The 17443-nt window shown below is 40.0% G+C and overlaps 1 protein-coding gene across 1 annotated transcript in view; it reads right to left on the bottom strand.

The window, feature by feature from the left end:
• LOC140665396 (uncharacterized) overlaps positions 1-17443 on the bottom strand; it is a gene marked incomplete at its 5' end in the record, with an annotated part of 77424 nt that overhangs the window by 43240 nt on the left and 16741 nt on the right. The window contains one exon of the mRNA XM_072891486.1: positions 111-148. Coding sequence (XP_072747587.1) covers positions 111-148 — 38 coding nt within the window. The remainder of the gene's footprint in view (positions 1-110; positions 149-17443) is intronic.

Genomic DNA, 17443 nt, shown 5'->3' with positions numbered 1-17443 from the left:
CGACATGTCAATCGTCTGTCTCGTTTTGCCGCGCGAACGAAAAGTAAGTTTTTTAAGGAAAGAACCTCTCCCCGGAATTTTGGCATGTCAATTTGACAATGTATACTTACGTTGTTCGTTGCCGTGGCGGTGCGAAAGGTGCCGTCCCCTAAAACAAAAAAAAAATAATTTTGTTAATTATCTTTGAATATTAAATTTAAAATGTTCATTATTTACAACTTTGAATTACATTATTGTTTTATCATGTGATATCTTTAACGAATGATTAATTCGTCTGTCTCAAATTTTTTTATCTTTGTAAAAATTTATAAAATTAAAAAATAAAAATATTTCTTTGTCTTCAAATGTTTGTTTATTTTAATGATTTTTTACCGTTATTTAAACAATTTTTTTGTAATTATAACAATTTTATAAAAAAAAAACTATTATATATATTATAACAAACTTTGAAAAATCATGAAACATTAACGAATCTATAAAAGTGAAATTGCAGAGAGCTAAGCCGTACTCCTCGAAATTTGCATATCTACGTCGTCAATGCCGCCCAAGGCGATATTGTCGTCACAATGAAACCCTCTCTCCAAAGCTCGCCACTATCCCCAATACAGTCACATGGACGATGCAACACGCGCGTGTTGCCGACGAGCTTTTGCTTCGCGTCACACGTGCCAAAGTTCACGAATTTCGATCGCGCATAAATATCGAGGCGATATAAATATAGCGCCGTATTCTACCGAGAGATTCCTCGCAATATACTCTAACAGTTAAAAATAAAAGCATTTTCCTGCAACGGGTCATTTTATTGAAAATGTACACATATACATAAAATAGAGAATTGTGTGAAAAAGTATCTCGTATATATTTGCATTAATAATAAATTTAATTTTTTAAAATTATTTTCTTTTACATAATATAATTTCTTAATGTATGTATTTACTTATATTTATAACAGCTTTCTGTGCGCGTAAATAATATATCTGTGCGGTAAAAAATTAATCAACATAATCCCGGATATCTCAACATCGATGACTTGACTTTATTATTTGAGGCTTTGGGTATGACGATGTACTTTCACACCCACTGCATTGTTTCGAGTGGAATGCACAGGGAAGGATCGAGGAAGTAGAAGTCAGGAGGAGAACGAGAGTCAAGGAGGTCGTAGGTGTGAGGTACTGTTCGATGCCAGTATCTGAGACAGTTTCGCCCGGTAAGACTTAACAAATAGGTAAAGTTTCGTCGCGAGGATGCCGGAGTTTGTGGATTCTCCGGCCCGGCCTCGACACATCCTCTCTTCTCTTTGTTCCTAAGTTTATGATGTATTAGCTGTTCTCCCTGCCCTATCCTCTCTCTTTCCCGTTCTTTCCCTATCCATCTTCCAACGTTCCTTTCCTCCTCCGTCACTACTCTCTAGAGTTAACCAATTTATGCAACTCCGAGATTTAAGTTGCAAAGTGAATTTAACCAACAGCATTACAAAAGATAATAGGATTGAAAAAAATTTATATAATTTAAAGATCGTAAATTTTTATTATAACTGATTAATTTTGCTTTTATATGAAGAATCTATAGAAAGCCTTCTAAACTATCGGTATCACAATTGTTTTCATACAAAATGAACGGTCGCGATAATTTCGTCTTCACGAATTGTCGCCCAATAATAATTCGCGTTTTGAGAAATAATTGAAAATGTTTGTGCGTCTTACCGTGACACGCAGACGCGTTCGCTGAGATTAATAAACTTCGTTGCGTTTCGGCTTAACCCGTGGCGCGTAAACCACTCCGCGCGGAGAAAATCAATACTCAATACACGTCCCAAAGGTCCGCTTATACTTGTCGCGCTATCTCGCTTTTATCTCGATCGTATCTCACATATTGGCGTACGGCTAGCGTCCACACGTATGTACGTTCATACAGAGACACACGGAGAACACGGAGATACGCGTAACAGTGCTACGGCGAGCGCACGTATCGGGCGCCGCCGCCCACACATCGTTCCCACACCCTCACACAAACACTTCGGGGTGACAGATGGCTTTGTAGACAAAGAACTTAGCCGACTGGTTTTCGTGGACGTTGCGTAACCCGATAAAAGCAAACCCAAGAGTCGATCGTTTCTCTGACGACATGGCGGAGTCGTCGCGCTCCACCCCCGACTCCTCTATCCACGACGCGATGGGGCGAAACGATGGGGTTGAAAATCAAATCCGAATGTCTCGATGAAAATCTTTGTCCGGCCAAGATTGCTCCCTAACTCCCGCGCTCGTTCTGTCCATCGCCCCTTAATCATCAATCAGATATTCCCCCTCGCGACGGGGTGGCAAACCATGTTGTGTGCGATCGCGATTGAAGCGCACTTGGGTACCGTTCTACGGCGATTAGACGATTACGAGAGTCCTTTACTGGAAAGCGAGTTACGATCGCGGCCATTGAGTGTAGAATTAGCCGCGGCCATTGTGCGCAAATGTTCTCGACGCTCTTGCGTGCTCGCGTTAAACTCTTTTCCGTCGTTGCGCGTTACGAGATATACGTCGTGTGTATTGTGTGCGTTATAGACTTAAAAATAGTTTCTAATGTATTGCATGCAAGAGGAGTACGCATGCCGATGTATCATACATGCGCTACGCGTAGTTATAACGTACGACGCGCGTTGTTGGAAACAGATTTATAATTAGTTTCCTGTTACGCGTGCGCTGCGATCGCGTAAAGCGTACGCGCTCGTTAGGTAGAGCCAGCTTTGACAATTTAGCCTCGATACGCTTGTTCGAGCATTGGCATGATATTTCTGGATATGGATTATATATTATACGCGTCATTCATCATGCACATTACATGATTTGTGTTTAGCTTTTGTTGTACGAAAATTTATCTAAAAAACATTCAGTTGTGAAATATAAAATAATATAGTCATTGATTATTAGTTATTTGATATTTTGAATTATTAATTTAAAAACAATTTATAAAGTTTGTTTTTTATTATTATATTTATCGTTTAATATAAACACATGTTAATCATTTTAATAATTTTCAAATAGCGTTTAAAGAGGGCAAATAATTTTGCAGCGTAATCTAAGTTATACTTTTTTGCAATAAATATTATATTTTATCTTTTTTAGAAATGATAATGCAACTACTAAGTTCTTTTATCGATTTTACGCCGCAATAAAAGCTTATAAAAATTAATTTTAGTCGAGCAAAGTATCTTCGATGAGATTAATTTTTAGGTTCTCGTCTTACGTTCTATGCGTGATTAAGGCGCGAGTATACATGCGTGCCATGCGCGTGCATCCAAAAAAGGGGCGTCGCATTGATGGATAGTACAATAGACACGTGGCAGAATCTAATCATCGCAAAAGACTCAGGGCGAGTCTATGTTTTTTTTCAAGTTTCCTATTCAACGTGTTAACTCTCTGGAAATTTATTAATTCGCGTTAGTACCAAATCGATACAGATTATATTGCAATTGTCTCTCTCCCGTATGTGTCCAATAAAAAGCAAACAAATAGCAATCTCGATATATAAATAAACATATTTTTCGCGCCGAAAAAAATAGAAAATATAAAAATTTTACATTTTAATTTTTTTCTTCCTTAAACAATTTCGATTAAAATGATATCGATAAACCGCAAAGTGAAATACTAATTATTATGATAAATAAAAAAATATTATGTTTGTACAGACTGAAAATTTGAGATATACGACTTGATAGAAATAAATCAATATCTCTATAAAATTTGTACTAAAATGTAATTCTCTTACAATTAAACATGTGTTCTGAATGTGTCAAACGTATCTTTATCGCGCATTGTCGCCCCTTGAGAGTAAAGTCGTATTTTCATATCTAAAGTATTCGATAACTAGCTTCAAATTTGATTAAAACCTCTGTTGTGCACGAGAGATTCTGTTGTATCTGAAAGCAAGCTAGAAACATGTGGCCCCTGCCTCAGGAGACGCCCCCTTCGTATAATCGTCAAAGCAATCATAGAATATTTTGATCATGACAGAAAGGGAAAAGATAAATTTATTATAAGAGAGACTTTCTTTGAAAGTCACACAAAGAAAAAAATTTTTTAATATATCATGTATCAAAGTACTAGTTGTTTGTAATACAATTTTTAAAATTGCAGCTTATTTTAATGATGTAAAGCAGGATATAAAGAATATTTTGCTGGTAAATTGCAATGATTTATAGAAATTTTATAGGATTTCTGCAGTTATCAGTGTTAAGTATCCTGCTACGGGACCCAGATTTCCTTCCTAGAAAGGACGAAGCAACAAGTGGCTTCTTAGCTCGGACAATCTTAGCTCAGTGTTCAACAAGTGTTCTCAAGTAAACATGCATCTCGAGAATGTCCCGTAAGAAAGCTTGGGTACAAATTCTCACGTAACGATCCTCTCTTAATCACCAGTCATTGTCCCGTGCTATAACCCAATGCCATAAATTTCGTACATATTTTACGATTTAGAGACTATATAACCACTTCGGTTTATGGAGATCAAATTTAAATACAAAGAGAGTTAAAAAAAAACTATAAACTAATTTCTATGATAAATAGCACTTCTTACGAAAAAAAATTATCAGCCTCAATATTAGATTTGTATCTCAATTACATGTATAATCAATTTACATAGTTACAATTTAAATTGTAACATTAAATATATACACGTATTTAAATCATATTATAATGAGCCGCATCAAATATTTACTGATTAAATATTGTGTTATTCAATATGATTGAGATTTTACTGATCAAATTACTGAAAGAGAACGACTTTTTCAAACATTGCGTGACACGTGGGGTCGCATAAATCGGCTTATAAAGAGAGTGTTTTCAAGCGAGAGAGAAAATATATTTTTCCTTATAACGTGATTCGATTTATCGCATTTCTTGTTACCTCGTCGAGGTAAAGCGTAGTAGTTCGTAATATATTAAGCCAGAGCGCGGCTAATTCCGAGACGAAGGAGAACACAAAAGAGAAAGAGGATAGCCTAGTCTCGCGTGCCGTGTCTAAATAATAAAATAAAACCAATCCTCCACAGAGCCTTGGCCCGCGCTCAATACCGACAGCAACAAGTTGATATCTTGTTCCCTAGACGATTATAGTAGAGGTGGAGAAGGAAGCTCGATCGGGGGTAGGAGACATCGTCGTAAGAAAACGTTTGTCCTTTCTTCCGAGTTTCGCCAGCGGGACGTTTCTTTACATCAACAGGTTCCTTCGTAGCCCACGGCCCGGAAAATCTTTGAAGAACGGATCTCTTTGCCGCGAGTAGGGATCGAGAAAACTTGCGCTTCAAGAATGGCGTGGGATGGGAACTTCCTTAGGGTTTGAGAAAGCTGGAAAGGGACGAGACATTCCTTAAGGGTAAACGGAGCGAAGACGTTCGAATCGCGGCGTCTTGTAACCTGTTGAAACGTCATCCCTTGGGAGATAAAGAATCTCTTTAAGAAAAGAAGGAAGAATGAATAAAGATGTTAAAAATAAAAATAAAATAAACGCACTCCGATAACACAATTTCGTAATTAAATTTATCAAGTACAGATATTAGGATTCTTAACCAAATTGGTGTATAATAATTTAACGATGCTAATTATGCTAAGTCGACTTCTCTTGAAAAGTGAATCGAAAAAAACGATGAAAAGAGAAAAGAAACGATTAAGAAAAAATTAAAAATTTTCAAATACTCGGGACAAAATTTACGCATGAATAGTTAGAGAGAATGCCGGAGGGTCTCTAAACGGCAAGATGGTCAAGAGAGAAAGAAAGAGATAGAGGAAAAGAAAGAAAAGGAGAGCTGAAGAACAAGAGCTCTTTGAAGAAGTGACACCTTTGTTTTCCCAGAGGGCGCTCGAACGTACCATGAAGGGTTAGCAATCTCCAGGAAAATTGACGTTAGGCGGAAATTACTCGGAAGTGAAGACAAAACCCTCCTCGTTGTCAATGTGCACTTACATGATACTATATACAAATCTAGAAATCACCAGTTCACTTAAATGTCGCATCAAATGATATAGAAATTGATATAGAATTAGCTAAATAATTGCAAATCAATACGTAACATTATTAATTCATAAAACAAAAGACAAATATAATTACATTTCTTTGATAATTCAGCTAGTACCACATATTGTGCAATTATATTTGTATTTATTCCTACAGTTTTTTAAAAGTCAGACTCCGAAATTTATTTTGTGAAAGCTGTTTGCCAGGCTTCGCGCACTATTCAATTTAACCGGAAGGACCGATCGTTGCGTTTTGCATTCTCTGAAAAATAGATCGCTCAATCGAATACCGACTGGTCCCTAAGAGATGATCAACCTTGTCTGACTTTTTAATAGCGTGCGCGCTTTTTGTAGACTCGGGTCTCTTCATAAGACGGCGGAAGAGAGTATTGTGTCAATGCACCCCGCCGAAATAAATATTTAACAGCATCACCGCTATGTCAACATCCCGGAGGAAATCGACGTTCTTCCGGTGGCCACCAGGAACTCACATGCCACTCGATCATCCGATCCGATCTTCCTCCTTTACTTCTTGTCGGCAACAATCGCGGCGGAAAGGAACGAGCGATTTTACATAGATTCAAAATATGCAGAACGCGGTTACAACGCTCGAGCGCACATTGACAAAAGACCCGCCATAGGAATTGAGGGGGTGGTTTGGAGAGAAAATGCGTAACCTATCCATGAGCAAAATGAAAAGGAGATTGCCGATTTTGTTTGTCCACAAAACGCTGCGAACACAGAGGCGGTTTGGCATTATACGCCCGTCGTAAATAGAGAGCAGTGAGCCACCTACAAGCAGATGATGATGAGCCTTTTTGGGATTCCTCGGGATTATCGACAGACGGGTAGTGCGCACGAGCCAAATGTTAAAGGAGAAAGGGAAGAGAGGGAGAAACAGAGAAACCAAATGATGAGAATCGTGCGGGAGTAATTTGAGATGCTCTTCTTCTTCTTCAGCTGCCATTGGGCAGATGCCGAAATTGGTACGATGGAGACAATACTACGGGGATAATGGATTTCTTAATTCGAAAACGTCTACTTGAATGAACGTATTTTTACCATGGACTGCATTTTTCATATTAAAACGTCCATTTGTCTCGTTCTTCTGAAAGAGTGTTCGTATAATTGTAATACTTTTTATATATTAAAATTCAAATGAAAGATGAATAAAAAATATATTATAGATATTATTTAAAAAAAAAGAAAAAAAATGTCGCAAAGAAAAGAATCACTTCAGAAATGTTATACCTTTAATGCTCGATATATATTATAAAACTTTTTTAAAAGAGAAGCTTAAAAAATAAAGTCAAATGAATTAGATAATTCTCTTGTAAACGTTGACTTATTGTTAGATGCATTCGAATCTTTTTGTGATCGGGACGATTAAACAAAAAGATTTAATACCATGTATTACAAAATCTCTATCATTTTCGTCGTTTTTTTCTATTTTCTAATATAGAAATTAATAATTTTCTCAATGTTATAAAGATCTTTTCATTTTCAACGTTGTATCAGCAACGAACGTATTATACAATATATTGCATCGTGAAGACGTGCGTGCGACTCATTGTCAGCAGACACCTGTAGACCTACCTACTTACCTACCTACACGGGACACGTACGTGGCCACTTACTTACGAGAAAGCGGGGTGAAAAGCCCTCACGCTTTCTTTTTACCGTACTTCCCAGGAGTATGCTGTTCCATTTTGTTTTATCGATGTACGATAAACAACTTTTTCATCTTCTCTTTTTATTTAATCGTTCTTAAGTCTCTAGATTTCTATATTCACTTTTCATCTATAGTTGATGAAGCATTAAGTTAAGTCGCTTATATTTCTCGCACCTTTGTAAACGACGTTTCAGGGATAAGGTAATGCAAGAAGCATCGTGGTTTTACGTCAAAAGATCTGCCATATTACGAGAGAATTTCAGAGAAGTAAATTTCTCGAGAGAATTTCCTTTAATTAAAAGACAGTTTTTATTATTCTTGAAAGAGACGACAAGACTGCTATTTATTTGTCTCGGCGAATGTTTGGTGACTGAGTTACTTGCGGCTAGAATATTTTTCTGAAGAGAACGGCCAACTCGAGAGTATTCTTGTGCTCACGAAAGTCCGACGACGTCGAATAAATCGAATCTGTATTATTTCAGGACTTTCTATGTTTGCGGGATTTATCTTGCCACGTTAAATCGTCATTATTATTTTTATGAATTCCATTTAATATTTTTACAGTCGTTACGAATGCACTCACTAGGAGTAAAAAGCAAAACGTAAGATTTTGCTTTAGTTTAAAATGAGAAAGATTGCTTACGAAATAATGTAATTTTTTAATAGATATAAATATTTTAAAATAGATATAAACAATAAGAAATATATTTAGCTAAACGATGAATAATTTTTCATCCATATACACTTATATTCTCTATTTATATAAGATCACACGTAATATTTTTAAGTTTGTAGGACATAAATAATAAATACAATAATTAAAGTTGTTTAATGAGTAGAAAAATATTTTTAAATATAATGTAATTATTTTCATAACATTTATTCTATCCAAGTGATAATTTTTATACGATCAATTACTTATATTGTGAATTTATCAATGGGCTGGCTCGCATCGCCTCTTAAGGGTGGGCACCACAAGTAAAACCGCGCGTTATTACGGTGGGGTAGTTACCATCTGCCTTTCGTTACCTGTAAATTTGTGCACCTGGACGCATTGGCGCGACACCGCGCGATTCTCGACCTATCCTCATATTGGTCGGTTGTTTATAGGTACGTTTATCGATTCGCACGAAATTGGCGGTTACGACAATGATTTGTCAAAAATTGTGCTCGATTAATTCCGCACGCGGCAGAAAGTGGAGAGGAAAGTTCCGTTTTACTTTTGCTAAATTAATCCTCGAAAAATAATTCGTTCAATTAAGGTCATCTCAAACAGGCTAAGCATTTAATTGTACGCGGTTGATATAATGCATCGTATCTCGCGAAATCTCATTGATTAGATAAATTCCGCGTCGAGTTCGCGCGAGATGCCAGATAAAAGAAAGACAGCCAATTCCGTTTCCGTTCCGTTCGCATAACTCGACGAATTCGCAATAAAAACCTTTCAACGATGAGCGAATGATTGTTTGAACTGAAGCATCTCATAGTATCGGCGAGTGCATTCGATTTATGCACTCGATTAAACGCAAAAATCCATTGCTTAATTATCCGTAATATCCGTGGCAATCCGTGGAATATCATGGACCGCCAGGTCGGACCAGTTTGAAGAGCGACGAGTAGTGAAAAAAAAAATCCACCTACGCACGTACACGCGTGTAGTCGATCGGCCGCGCTGGTTGGTCTGGGGGTAAAAACAAAAATCGAGGCCGAGCCCGCAGATACGCGGTTTTTGCGAAATTACGGGTCCCGCCTCGAACCTTCGCACACTCCCGTAAATCAATCGGCGCTTCGACATTCGTATATATTCTCCGTTAATTATTTTTATTCACGGCCCAGCGTATAGGAACGCCCAGTTCGCCGGCCTGGGAGTTCGTATTTTGTACGCATACGCACGAGTTCCTAGTCCACCCCGACCACACGTTCCCATTTACACACACACCTACACACACGTACGCGCTCATACACGGACGCGTCAGCAACGTACACGCTGGCACGCGAGGCACGTACGCTCGCACACACCCAGACGTTGCCCTAAGTACGCTCGATGCACCGAGATGTGCGTGCATGCACGTGCCGTCACGATCGGCGCGCATGTGTGTAACGCGGACGCGTACGTGTTGGTCACTCGTGCGCAGCATACGTCCGCGTGTACCGGCGCACGCGTGTGCGTTACGTATTTTCGAATAGCGAGAGCCAGGCTGGTTCGTCAAATTTGCACATTTATTCGTTTACCGTCATACAATCGAGCTTAAAACTCGCGTGGACGCGTGTGAGTGCGCGGCCGTCCTGTCGATGCACGGCACGCACACAAGTCGCGAGCTCATCCCTTATTCATAACTCTTCGAAGGGCTTGATGGAGCTCCAAAGCTCACGACACAGCCCAACGATTTTTTTTTTTTTTTTTGCACTTCTCTTTCCTGTTTTTCGTTGGACGGGAGTCTGTTCCTTCCTCACAAAACACTTTGACGAACCTCATTCTATAATAGATTTCGATAATATATCACGTATTCAGGGGGATACCGTTGTTTCCAAACCTACGCTGTTGAATTAATCTACGTTAATTTACTCAAAAAACGTGTACACGAATTTTTAACAGCAAAATTCTTGTAATAGCATATAATATTTCGACATTTTGAGTTGACGCCCGAGTAAATGTGTGTCTATCCGGGTGTAATAATTTGCAGGATTTGCGAACGCGCGGGGCAGCTGCTAATTAACGATTCAATTGCACACTCGGTCGCTCCGATAGTTTAATTGATTCGGAAATAGTTGCCTCGCGCGGAAGAGCCGTCGCGATGTTCGGGAATGAACCTCCGCACTACCCTTGTCAGACATCCTGTGGTCAGGAGATCCGGCAAGAAATAAATTACCGAACGCGCTCTACATGGATCTCAAGAATGTCCACCCTTCCACCTTCTTCCCTACTCGATGCTCAGCCTTGAGCCCCGTCAAACAATTCGCAAAACAATCCTGAAGCAAATCGAACGCTCTTCTCGTTTCCCTTATTTCCGTTCAGCTAGGGTAAAAGTAACGGACTTTGCTTTTCGTTCAAAAAGAAATAGTTTATGTTACCGATAAAAAGCGAGTTGAAAATCGCGATTAAATCGCAAGATAGCAAAGTGTACTGCAATAAATTAGATTTAAAAACTTACACGCATCTGCTTCAATTTTTAAAAATGAAGAAATACTAACGTTCAATATCGTGGCAAGAATATTCAAATAAACTTCTTGTTCTTTTTATGTTATTATGTTATCTTTAATATTATTTCGAGACATGTGCCACAAAACGTGTCATACAATCTTTGCCACGATATTAAACGTTAGTGCGAAAAATGGAGAAGCGTGCCTCACATACATATCTTTCTCGTAGTTTCGGAATCTCAAACTTTCAACGTGCATATAAGTAGCCTGCCGTACGTCGCCTTCATTTTCTCGCCTTCTGTTGATATATGTATTTGCAAAGTCTCTCTCGAGAAACACGAAACAATCGTGAACCGGAAAATTTTCCTCATTTCGTGTACTTTCAGGATATCCGGCCGGTACACGAGTCCACAAGTATCACGGTTATTGTCTAACTCTAAACTATACGATACTTGAACACTTTCTCGGGTCCAAGCGAACAATTCAAAGTATATTTCACCCCGAAAAGGTTTTCAGTAAGTTTGCCAAAGAGCTATCTTGTTCCATGATATAATATTAATATTTAATTATTTAAAAGTATTAATAATTAATTCTCTCTTAATTAATTTTTATAATTTTTTATCTCTCTAATTTTTTTAAATTGAAATTATTAAATTACTATGTGTTATAAAATTTCGAAAATTCCGTACCTCACTCTCTTCGAGCGTTTTAATTATCTCAAGCTGATCTAATCCTAAACGGTGATAGAGAGAAAAATGTCATCGATCAAAGCCGCGCGTAGAGTGAATAAGACGCCGCCACTTCGGCCATTAACAGGAGTCTGCGAACGACAGAGAGGGACGTATCAAGGATAAAGGTATAAATGCAGCGCACGCACACATCTTGCACGAGGAGGATAGCAGCGCGTGTCGACGACAGCTAGGCACTACACGGCCGCGCATCGACGGCTGGATGCCCGCGGAACGGCTCGTAGAGCTCGCAGCTTTTAAGCTTGACGTGGCCATTGGAAAGAACCGAGGAATCGAAGGAAGAGAGAGAGGCTGACTGCAATAATTATCGGACGTGGGAGGGGGAGGACGGATAGACGAGGAGAGGACAGGACGAAGGGACAGAGAGGACGGCTGAGAGCGAACGGAGAGAAGGGCGAGCGATCGCGCGCGCGCGAACCAACGCGCGAGAGAGGGTGCGAGGGACGATGAAAAGTTTGACCGGACGCACAGCGAGCACAATGCATCGTGGTCCACCCTCCACCCCCGGGAGCGACCCACCCCATAATCCACCCGCATTGTACGACCAATCAATATTGTTTTATATCGTGAGACGAACCGGCTTCGTTCGGTTCGACGCTACGCTCTCTTCGATGGTACATAGCTGCAGTCCGTCGAGTTCTCCGGCTTCCGGAAATTCTTTCGCATCCATCCAGAAGGCCGATGGCCAATCCCTTCGCGATTCTGAGGATTCACAATGCGATCCGTATTTGCGACTTAATTCTCATTCATCCTTTATGTTCCATAAACAATGCAGCCTCTTTAAATTATTCAACTTTGTTATCTCAAAAATTCTTAGCTCGTTACGTTCTCTCGTTAAAAAAATTCTCTCGAGAAAAAAATGGACGCGCTATGCAATGTGATATATGCGTATAGTGATTCTAAGTGAATGTATTTATGAAGAGTAGGATTTCAGACGTGTAATGCAAACATGAGCTCCGTTCGCGAAAGTAAATATAAAATTCCACGTGTTACGATTAATACCCTTTATCCAAAGAGCACAAAACACACGCGTTTATTCAGTGCACGCGATAAATGCAGGTTCATTGATTAAACATGAGAGCGATACGCGTATAATTAATTAATGAATGGCTTCCGTGTGTAGTGTATGAAAAACGGTGATTCCTCATTTTTTGGTATTGCGCGATACACTGTCATTATACGCGATTTTCATTCATTTAATTCGACCGATTCGAGTCGATACGCGTACGCGCTTAATTAGTTGTTGCGTATGTGTCGAAATTACTCGTATACTTTATGCTCCATTTCAACAACAACGGTAACGGTGGAAAATTTGAGGTTGATTATTCGATATATTTATACACTGTGAATTTCAAGAAGTGCGTGTCGGAACGCTGATACATATATTATTATCGACTCCATAAAATCACCTATCGCTGATATCAAAAAAACTTGGAGAGATTAAACTCGAAATATAGAGATTAAATAACTAATTGATTTTGATTAAAAACTTTAGTCTTTCATTTTACGACATTTTACGACTAAAAGTCAGAAATTTTTTTATAGTATATATAATTACAATGTCCATATTTTCTCATAAGATATCAAATTTAGGTAATTAATTAGGTATATTCATACAAGTAAAGCGATAATCGATAATCGGAAGTATTTTAAGTACGTTTGTTAATCATAATCATTCTATCAATAACGATCATCAGACTGCCCAAATTTTTTTCTTAATAGATATTCTCTATTAGAGACATATTTTATTGACCATGTTATTTGCCCTTCTTCAGCGCACCTGAGATTCATCGGAAAACGATAATTCGAGCAGCTTCATCCGGAAGATCGAGACGCGATGATATTTAGACCGATTCTTCTCCGCTAAAGCGTCACGTGCGAGACGAACGAGAGTTTTCTTGCACGACAATAGAAGGCCGCGCAAAGAACGACGCACAATGTGCATCCGGTTGGCTCGCTCGACGAGGATATGTTTCGTTTTGCGCGATGACGCTGATTCAGGATTATTCTCCCTCTTTAATTATTCTGCCTCCTCTCCGTCCTCCTTCGCCGCGACGCCCCAGAATAAATGTCGCCGTCGTCATCGTCTTCTCTCTTTCCGCTCGCGGGAAGGACAGAAAGTCCAGCGCGCGACGCGATAACGAATTATCTTCGAGAACACGCTTCTTGGGCAGGAACCGGAAATATTGCTGGACGATAATGGCGATATCTCGCAAGAACCGTCGCGTACTCTACGGCGTTTTGTTTTTCCCGCTATATTTTTTTTATACACCTACGTCATTTGCGCGAGCAGATATATTTTATTATTTTCCATCTTTGAAAAATGATACAATTTTCGAAGGAGAGAAAAAATTTTCATCTTTAATGTATATACGGTATTTATAAAACCGTACTTTTATGAATCTAATAAATTTAATTTTTTCAAATATAATTTGCGAAATTTTTGTAAAAATTGTTACACATGTGTTACAGGTATGTACGATAACGTAACGACAGGGTATTGGAAGATAGCACGAATCGAAGACCGATCAGAGTTATTCTCGCATGTGACGACTCATAAGCCCGCACGACATATGCACACATCTATTTGCGTAATTACCCGTATGCTTGTATTCGCGTGCGAGATTATACGTGTCTACATAAACGTAACACATTCGCACGTTCTCCTTCGCATAGAATTTACCATCGCCTTCCGCTCACCACGCGCACAAATATCTACGCGAAACAAGCATGCCGACCGTGAACGTAATCTTTGAGCTGCCATTAGCTTCATCAAAAGTATTTTATTTAATGCCGTCCGCCATTCTGATCGCGTGCGGATCCGTGACACGATTCTCCGACATAATTCTTTATTTTTTTTTTCCTGAATCTTGATCGGCAGAGAGCACCGATCGGTAGAATGCAGTAGCGCGATAAGCGAGAATGATAGAGCGCTTACGAAGAGCTTCCCCACCCTTCGCTCTTGTTCGCATATTGCGACACAAATGCGAGGACGTTATTCTTGTCACAATTATTTTATATGGAATATGTGTCACATATTCTACAATCGTGAGACGGAATTACAGACAAGCCCGACATTTTGCGTCACGCACAAGATTGCGAATCTTTTTATCATTCCAAGTTGTCATTAATCATAATTATGCGAGAGCTCAATTTAATCAAGTCCACAATGGCGGAATTTTTGCGTAAGTGATAGATACGCTTCGTCTCTCGCGAAAGAAGTATACTTTACTCGCGTGGCTATATTTATCGGACGTATCGCGTGCAGAGACCGCTGCTGGTAATTGTTACGCGGTTCTTTATACCTTCGTTACACCGTGATTGGTCGAGGTGGATAATCGACCAGGGTCCAATCGCGTTACGGGGACCCAGTCACCGAAGATCCGGCCCCATTCGTCGCGACAAAACGTCGTACAAAAACGATGTGGAAGCGTTCGTTCCGGAAGAATGAGCCGATGTACCATTGTCATTCTCCGTACTCGACGGCTATTTTAATGTACGCACGCCTCTATCCCCGTCTCTCCTCTCGACAACGAAGCGATCACAGTGATAAGCCTTGGTATACACTTACGTGTACTTATGTGTCCACTTATGTGGGATATGACGTAAACGCCCCATCTATCCATTCTCGACGACATTTCTGCGCATCGCGCATAGAACAGCGGAGAAACTGCTCTTCTTCTCTTTCGTTTACGATACGTATACTTGAATTAAGTGAGAATAAACATGAATTTCTTCGAATGATCTCACTCGTGATCTCAGTCTCGATAAAGTTTATCGTTGATTCCCGATACCGATGTATATTCAGCGTCTCTTTGACGAGGGGTTGCGATGTCCGGCGACGCGTAAAATCAGGGGCGATTAGTCGGAATGCACACAATTAGCGCTGCAGCCGCTCGATACGGTATTACATTCCACACGACACGCATAGACGTGCAGTCAGATAATAGTTTTTGCCGTTAGATCCGGCGTTCTCAATTAAGAAATTTATATTTAATTATGCTCGTTAGACGCGCCGAATCGATTTATAGATTAAAATCCATTTATAGATTAATATACATTTTTCTGGCTGACATTTTTATGCAATCTATGCTTTACTCGACAATTAAATAATATTTGTGTCTTTTTAGCGAAATATTGGATAATCTCTAAGTTGCAGTCATCAAGTTTGTCATTTTCACGAAAATATAATAGTAATTTGAACAAGAATTAATTGTGATTATTTGAATTAAATTTTGCTTAATAAATCATGCGTATCCAGCAAACAGATCCTTAACGAGAGTTTGAGAAATGTTTCGCTCATCGGGGGTTAATTGAGGGTGAACTGGCTCATCTTAGACAGATGTCGAAAGCCGACCATAAAGTTCATAAGGCCGTTATCCCTTTATTACGACTTTATGCGACTAAGCTCAAATTTCTCTAAGTCGACGTAGAACGTGGTCGCTTTATAACGTTATTTGACCAAGTTCAACGACCACAACGCACACTCTACAATAATTTCGAAATGTTCATGTACGACACAAATGTCATTATCGAATTTAATTATTTTCATAAATTTATGCATTTAATTAATATCTTCTCACGTAATTTATAATATATAAAAGTGACGATTAAAAAAGATCAATCGGTTTAATATCGGTTCCAAAACACGAGGCGTCCTCGTTAAAAGTGCGTACGGCATCGTGAAATCGAGCGTGTCCGAAAACAAAAAGCACCGCTTATCGCTGATGCTAGTGATGTCTGGCTTCGAATTTACCGAACCACAGGAAAAAAAAAAGATATTTTCCGCTCATAGACACCAATAAGAGAGAGCGCATCCCCTTCCCTCGTTTCGTACTCACAGCCATCAGCGCGCGAAATGTCCTCCCTGCCATTCAGGCCTTTGATGTCAAACATTACGGAATACGAAGGATCCTGCGCGGATAGCGGAGAGGAATTCGACGCCCTACCATCCCAGTGACCACTCGTAAATTGTCGCTCTTTCTTGTCACCCCCGGTTGCCTCTCGCGCTTTCGAAACTCGCGTGCAAAGAGAGGAAACACTCTCTGGTGTCGTTCTCGCACTTCAGCGGACGATCGTCGGCAAGAACGTGCCAAGGGGTGGCCGCCCTTGTATCCTCCCATTCGCGAGACTGGGAGAACAATTAAGGGAAGGCGAGGCTGTGTCGCCTTGTATGATAATGCGTTGTAACCTCCGGCACAAGAGAAACGATATGATAAAGGAAGAGGAGGATTACACGGTGCGATGGGGGGGGGGGGGAGGAGGCGAGCAGGAGGAATGCATGAAACGTGGGGTTGTTCAGGTACGCGTTGAGAAAGGAGGATAGAGAGAAAAGAGGATGGGAAAGGAGAGTGCGGCTAGAAGAGAATACGAAGTGGTTGGTCGGGGAGGAGGTTAGTGGAGGTCGTGGTTCTTACTTTGCATTCTTTTGTGTATCCTTCTGAAGCTCACCGCACCCGCCATGCTGCTACCCTGTCGTCCTCCTCTCCCTTGAAGCTTGAACTAACGCCCGAGGTTTTAAACGCACTTGTCTCTACTCCACATACCGTTCATAAAGACACATATGCCGTCTGTTGAACGAGTGGGCACGAGAGTCGAGGTCTTGGAAAGCGAGATAGGACCGCACGTGCGGAACTGACAATGAGAGAGAACGGCGAGAGATAGAGAACGGACGAAAGGAGAACCGAGAGGAAGTGGAAGAGAATACGGTACCGTAACGATGAAATGCATTTTAAATTCTAAGCATCGACCGCATTACGAGAGAGAAGATCTCGACTCCTCGTTCGCATGATCCCGTGAGTGGAAAGATGAGAACCGTACGGAAGTTGAAAGAGGAAGCGGCAAGAACAATGGGCTCTCGCGTGATTTTTCTATGGACACGG

Source organism: Anoplolepis gracilipes, chromosome 4 (genome assembly GCF_047496725.1).
Source record: "Anoplolepis gracilipes chromosome 4, ASM4749672v1, whole genome shotgun sequence".
NCBI lineage: Eukaryota > Metazoa > Arthropoda > Insecta > Hymenoptera > Formicidae > Anoplolepis > Anoplolepis gracilipes.
Note: the sequence above shows the minus strand (reverse complement) of the source record. Positions and strands in the feature narration are given on the sequence as shown.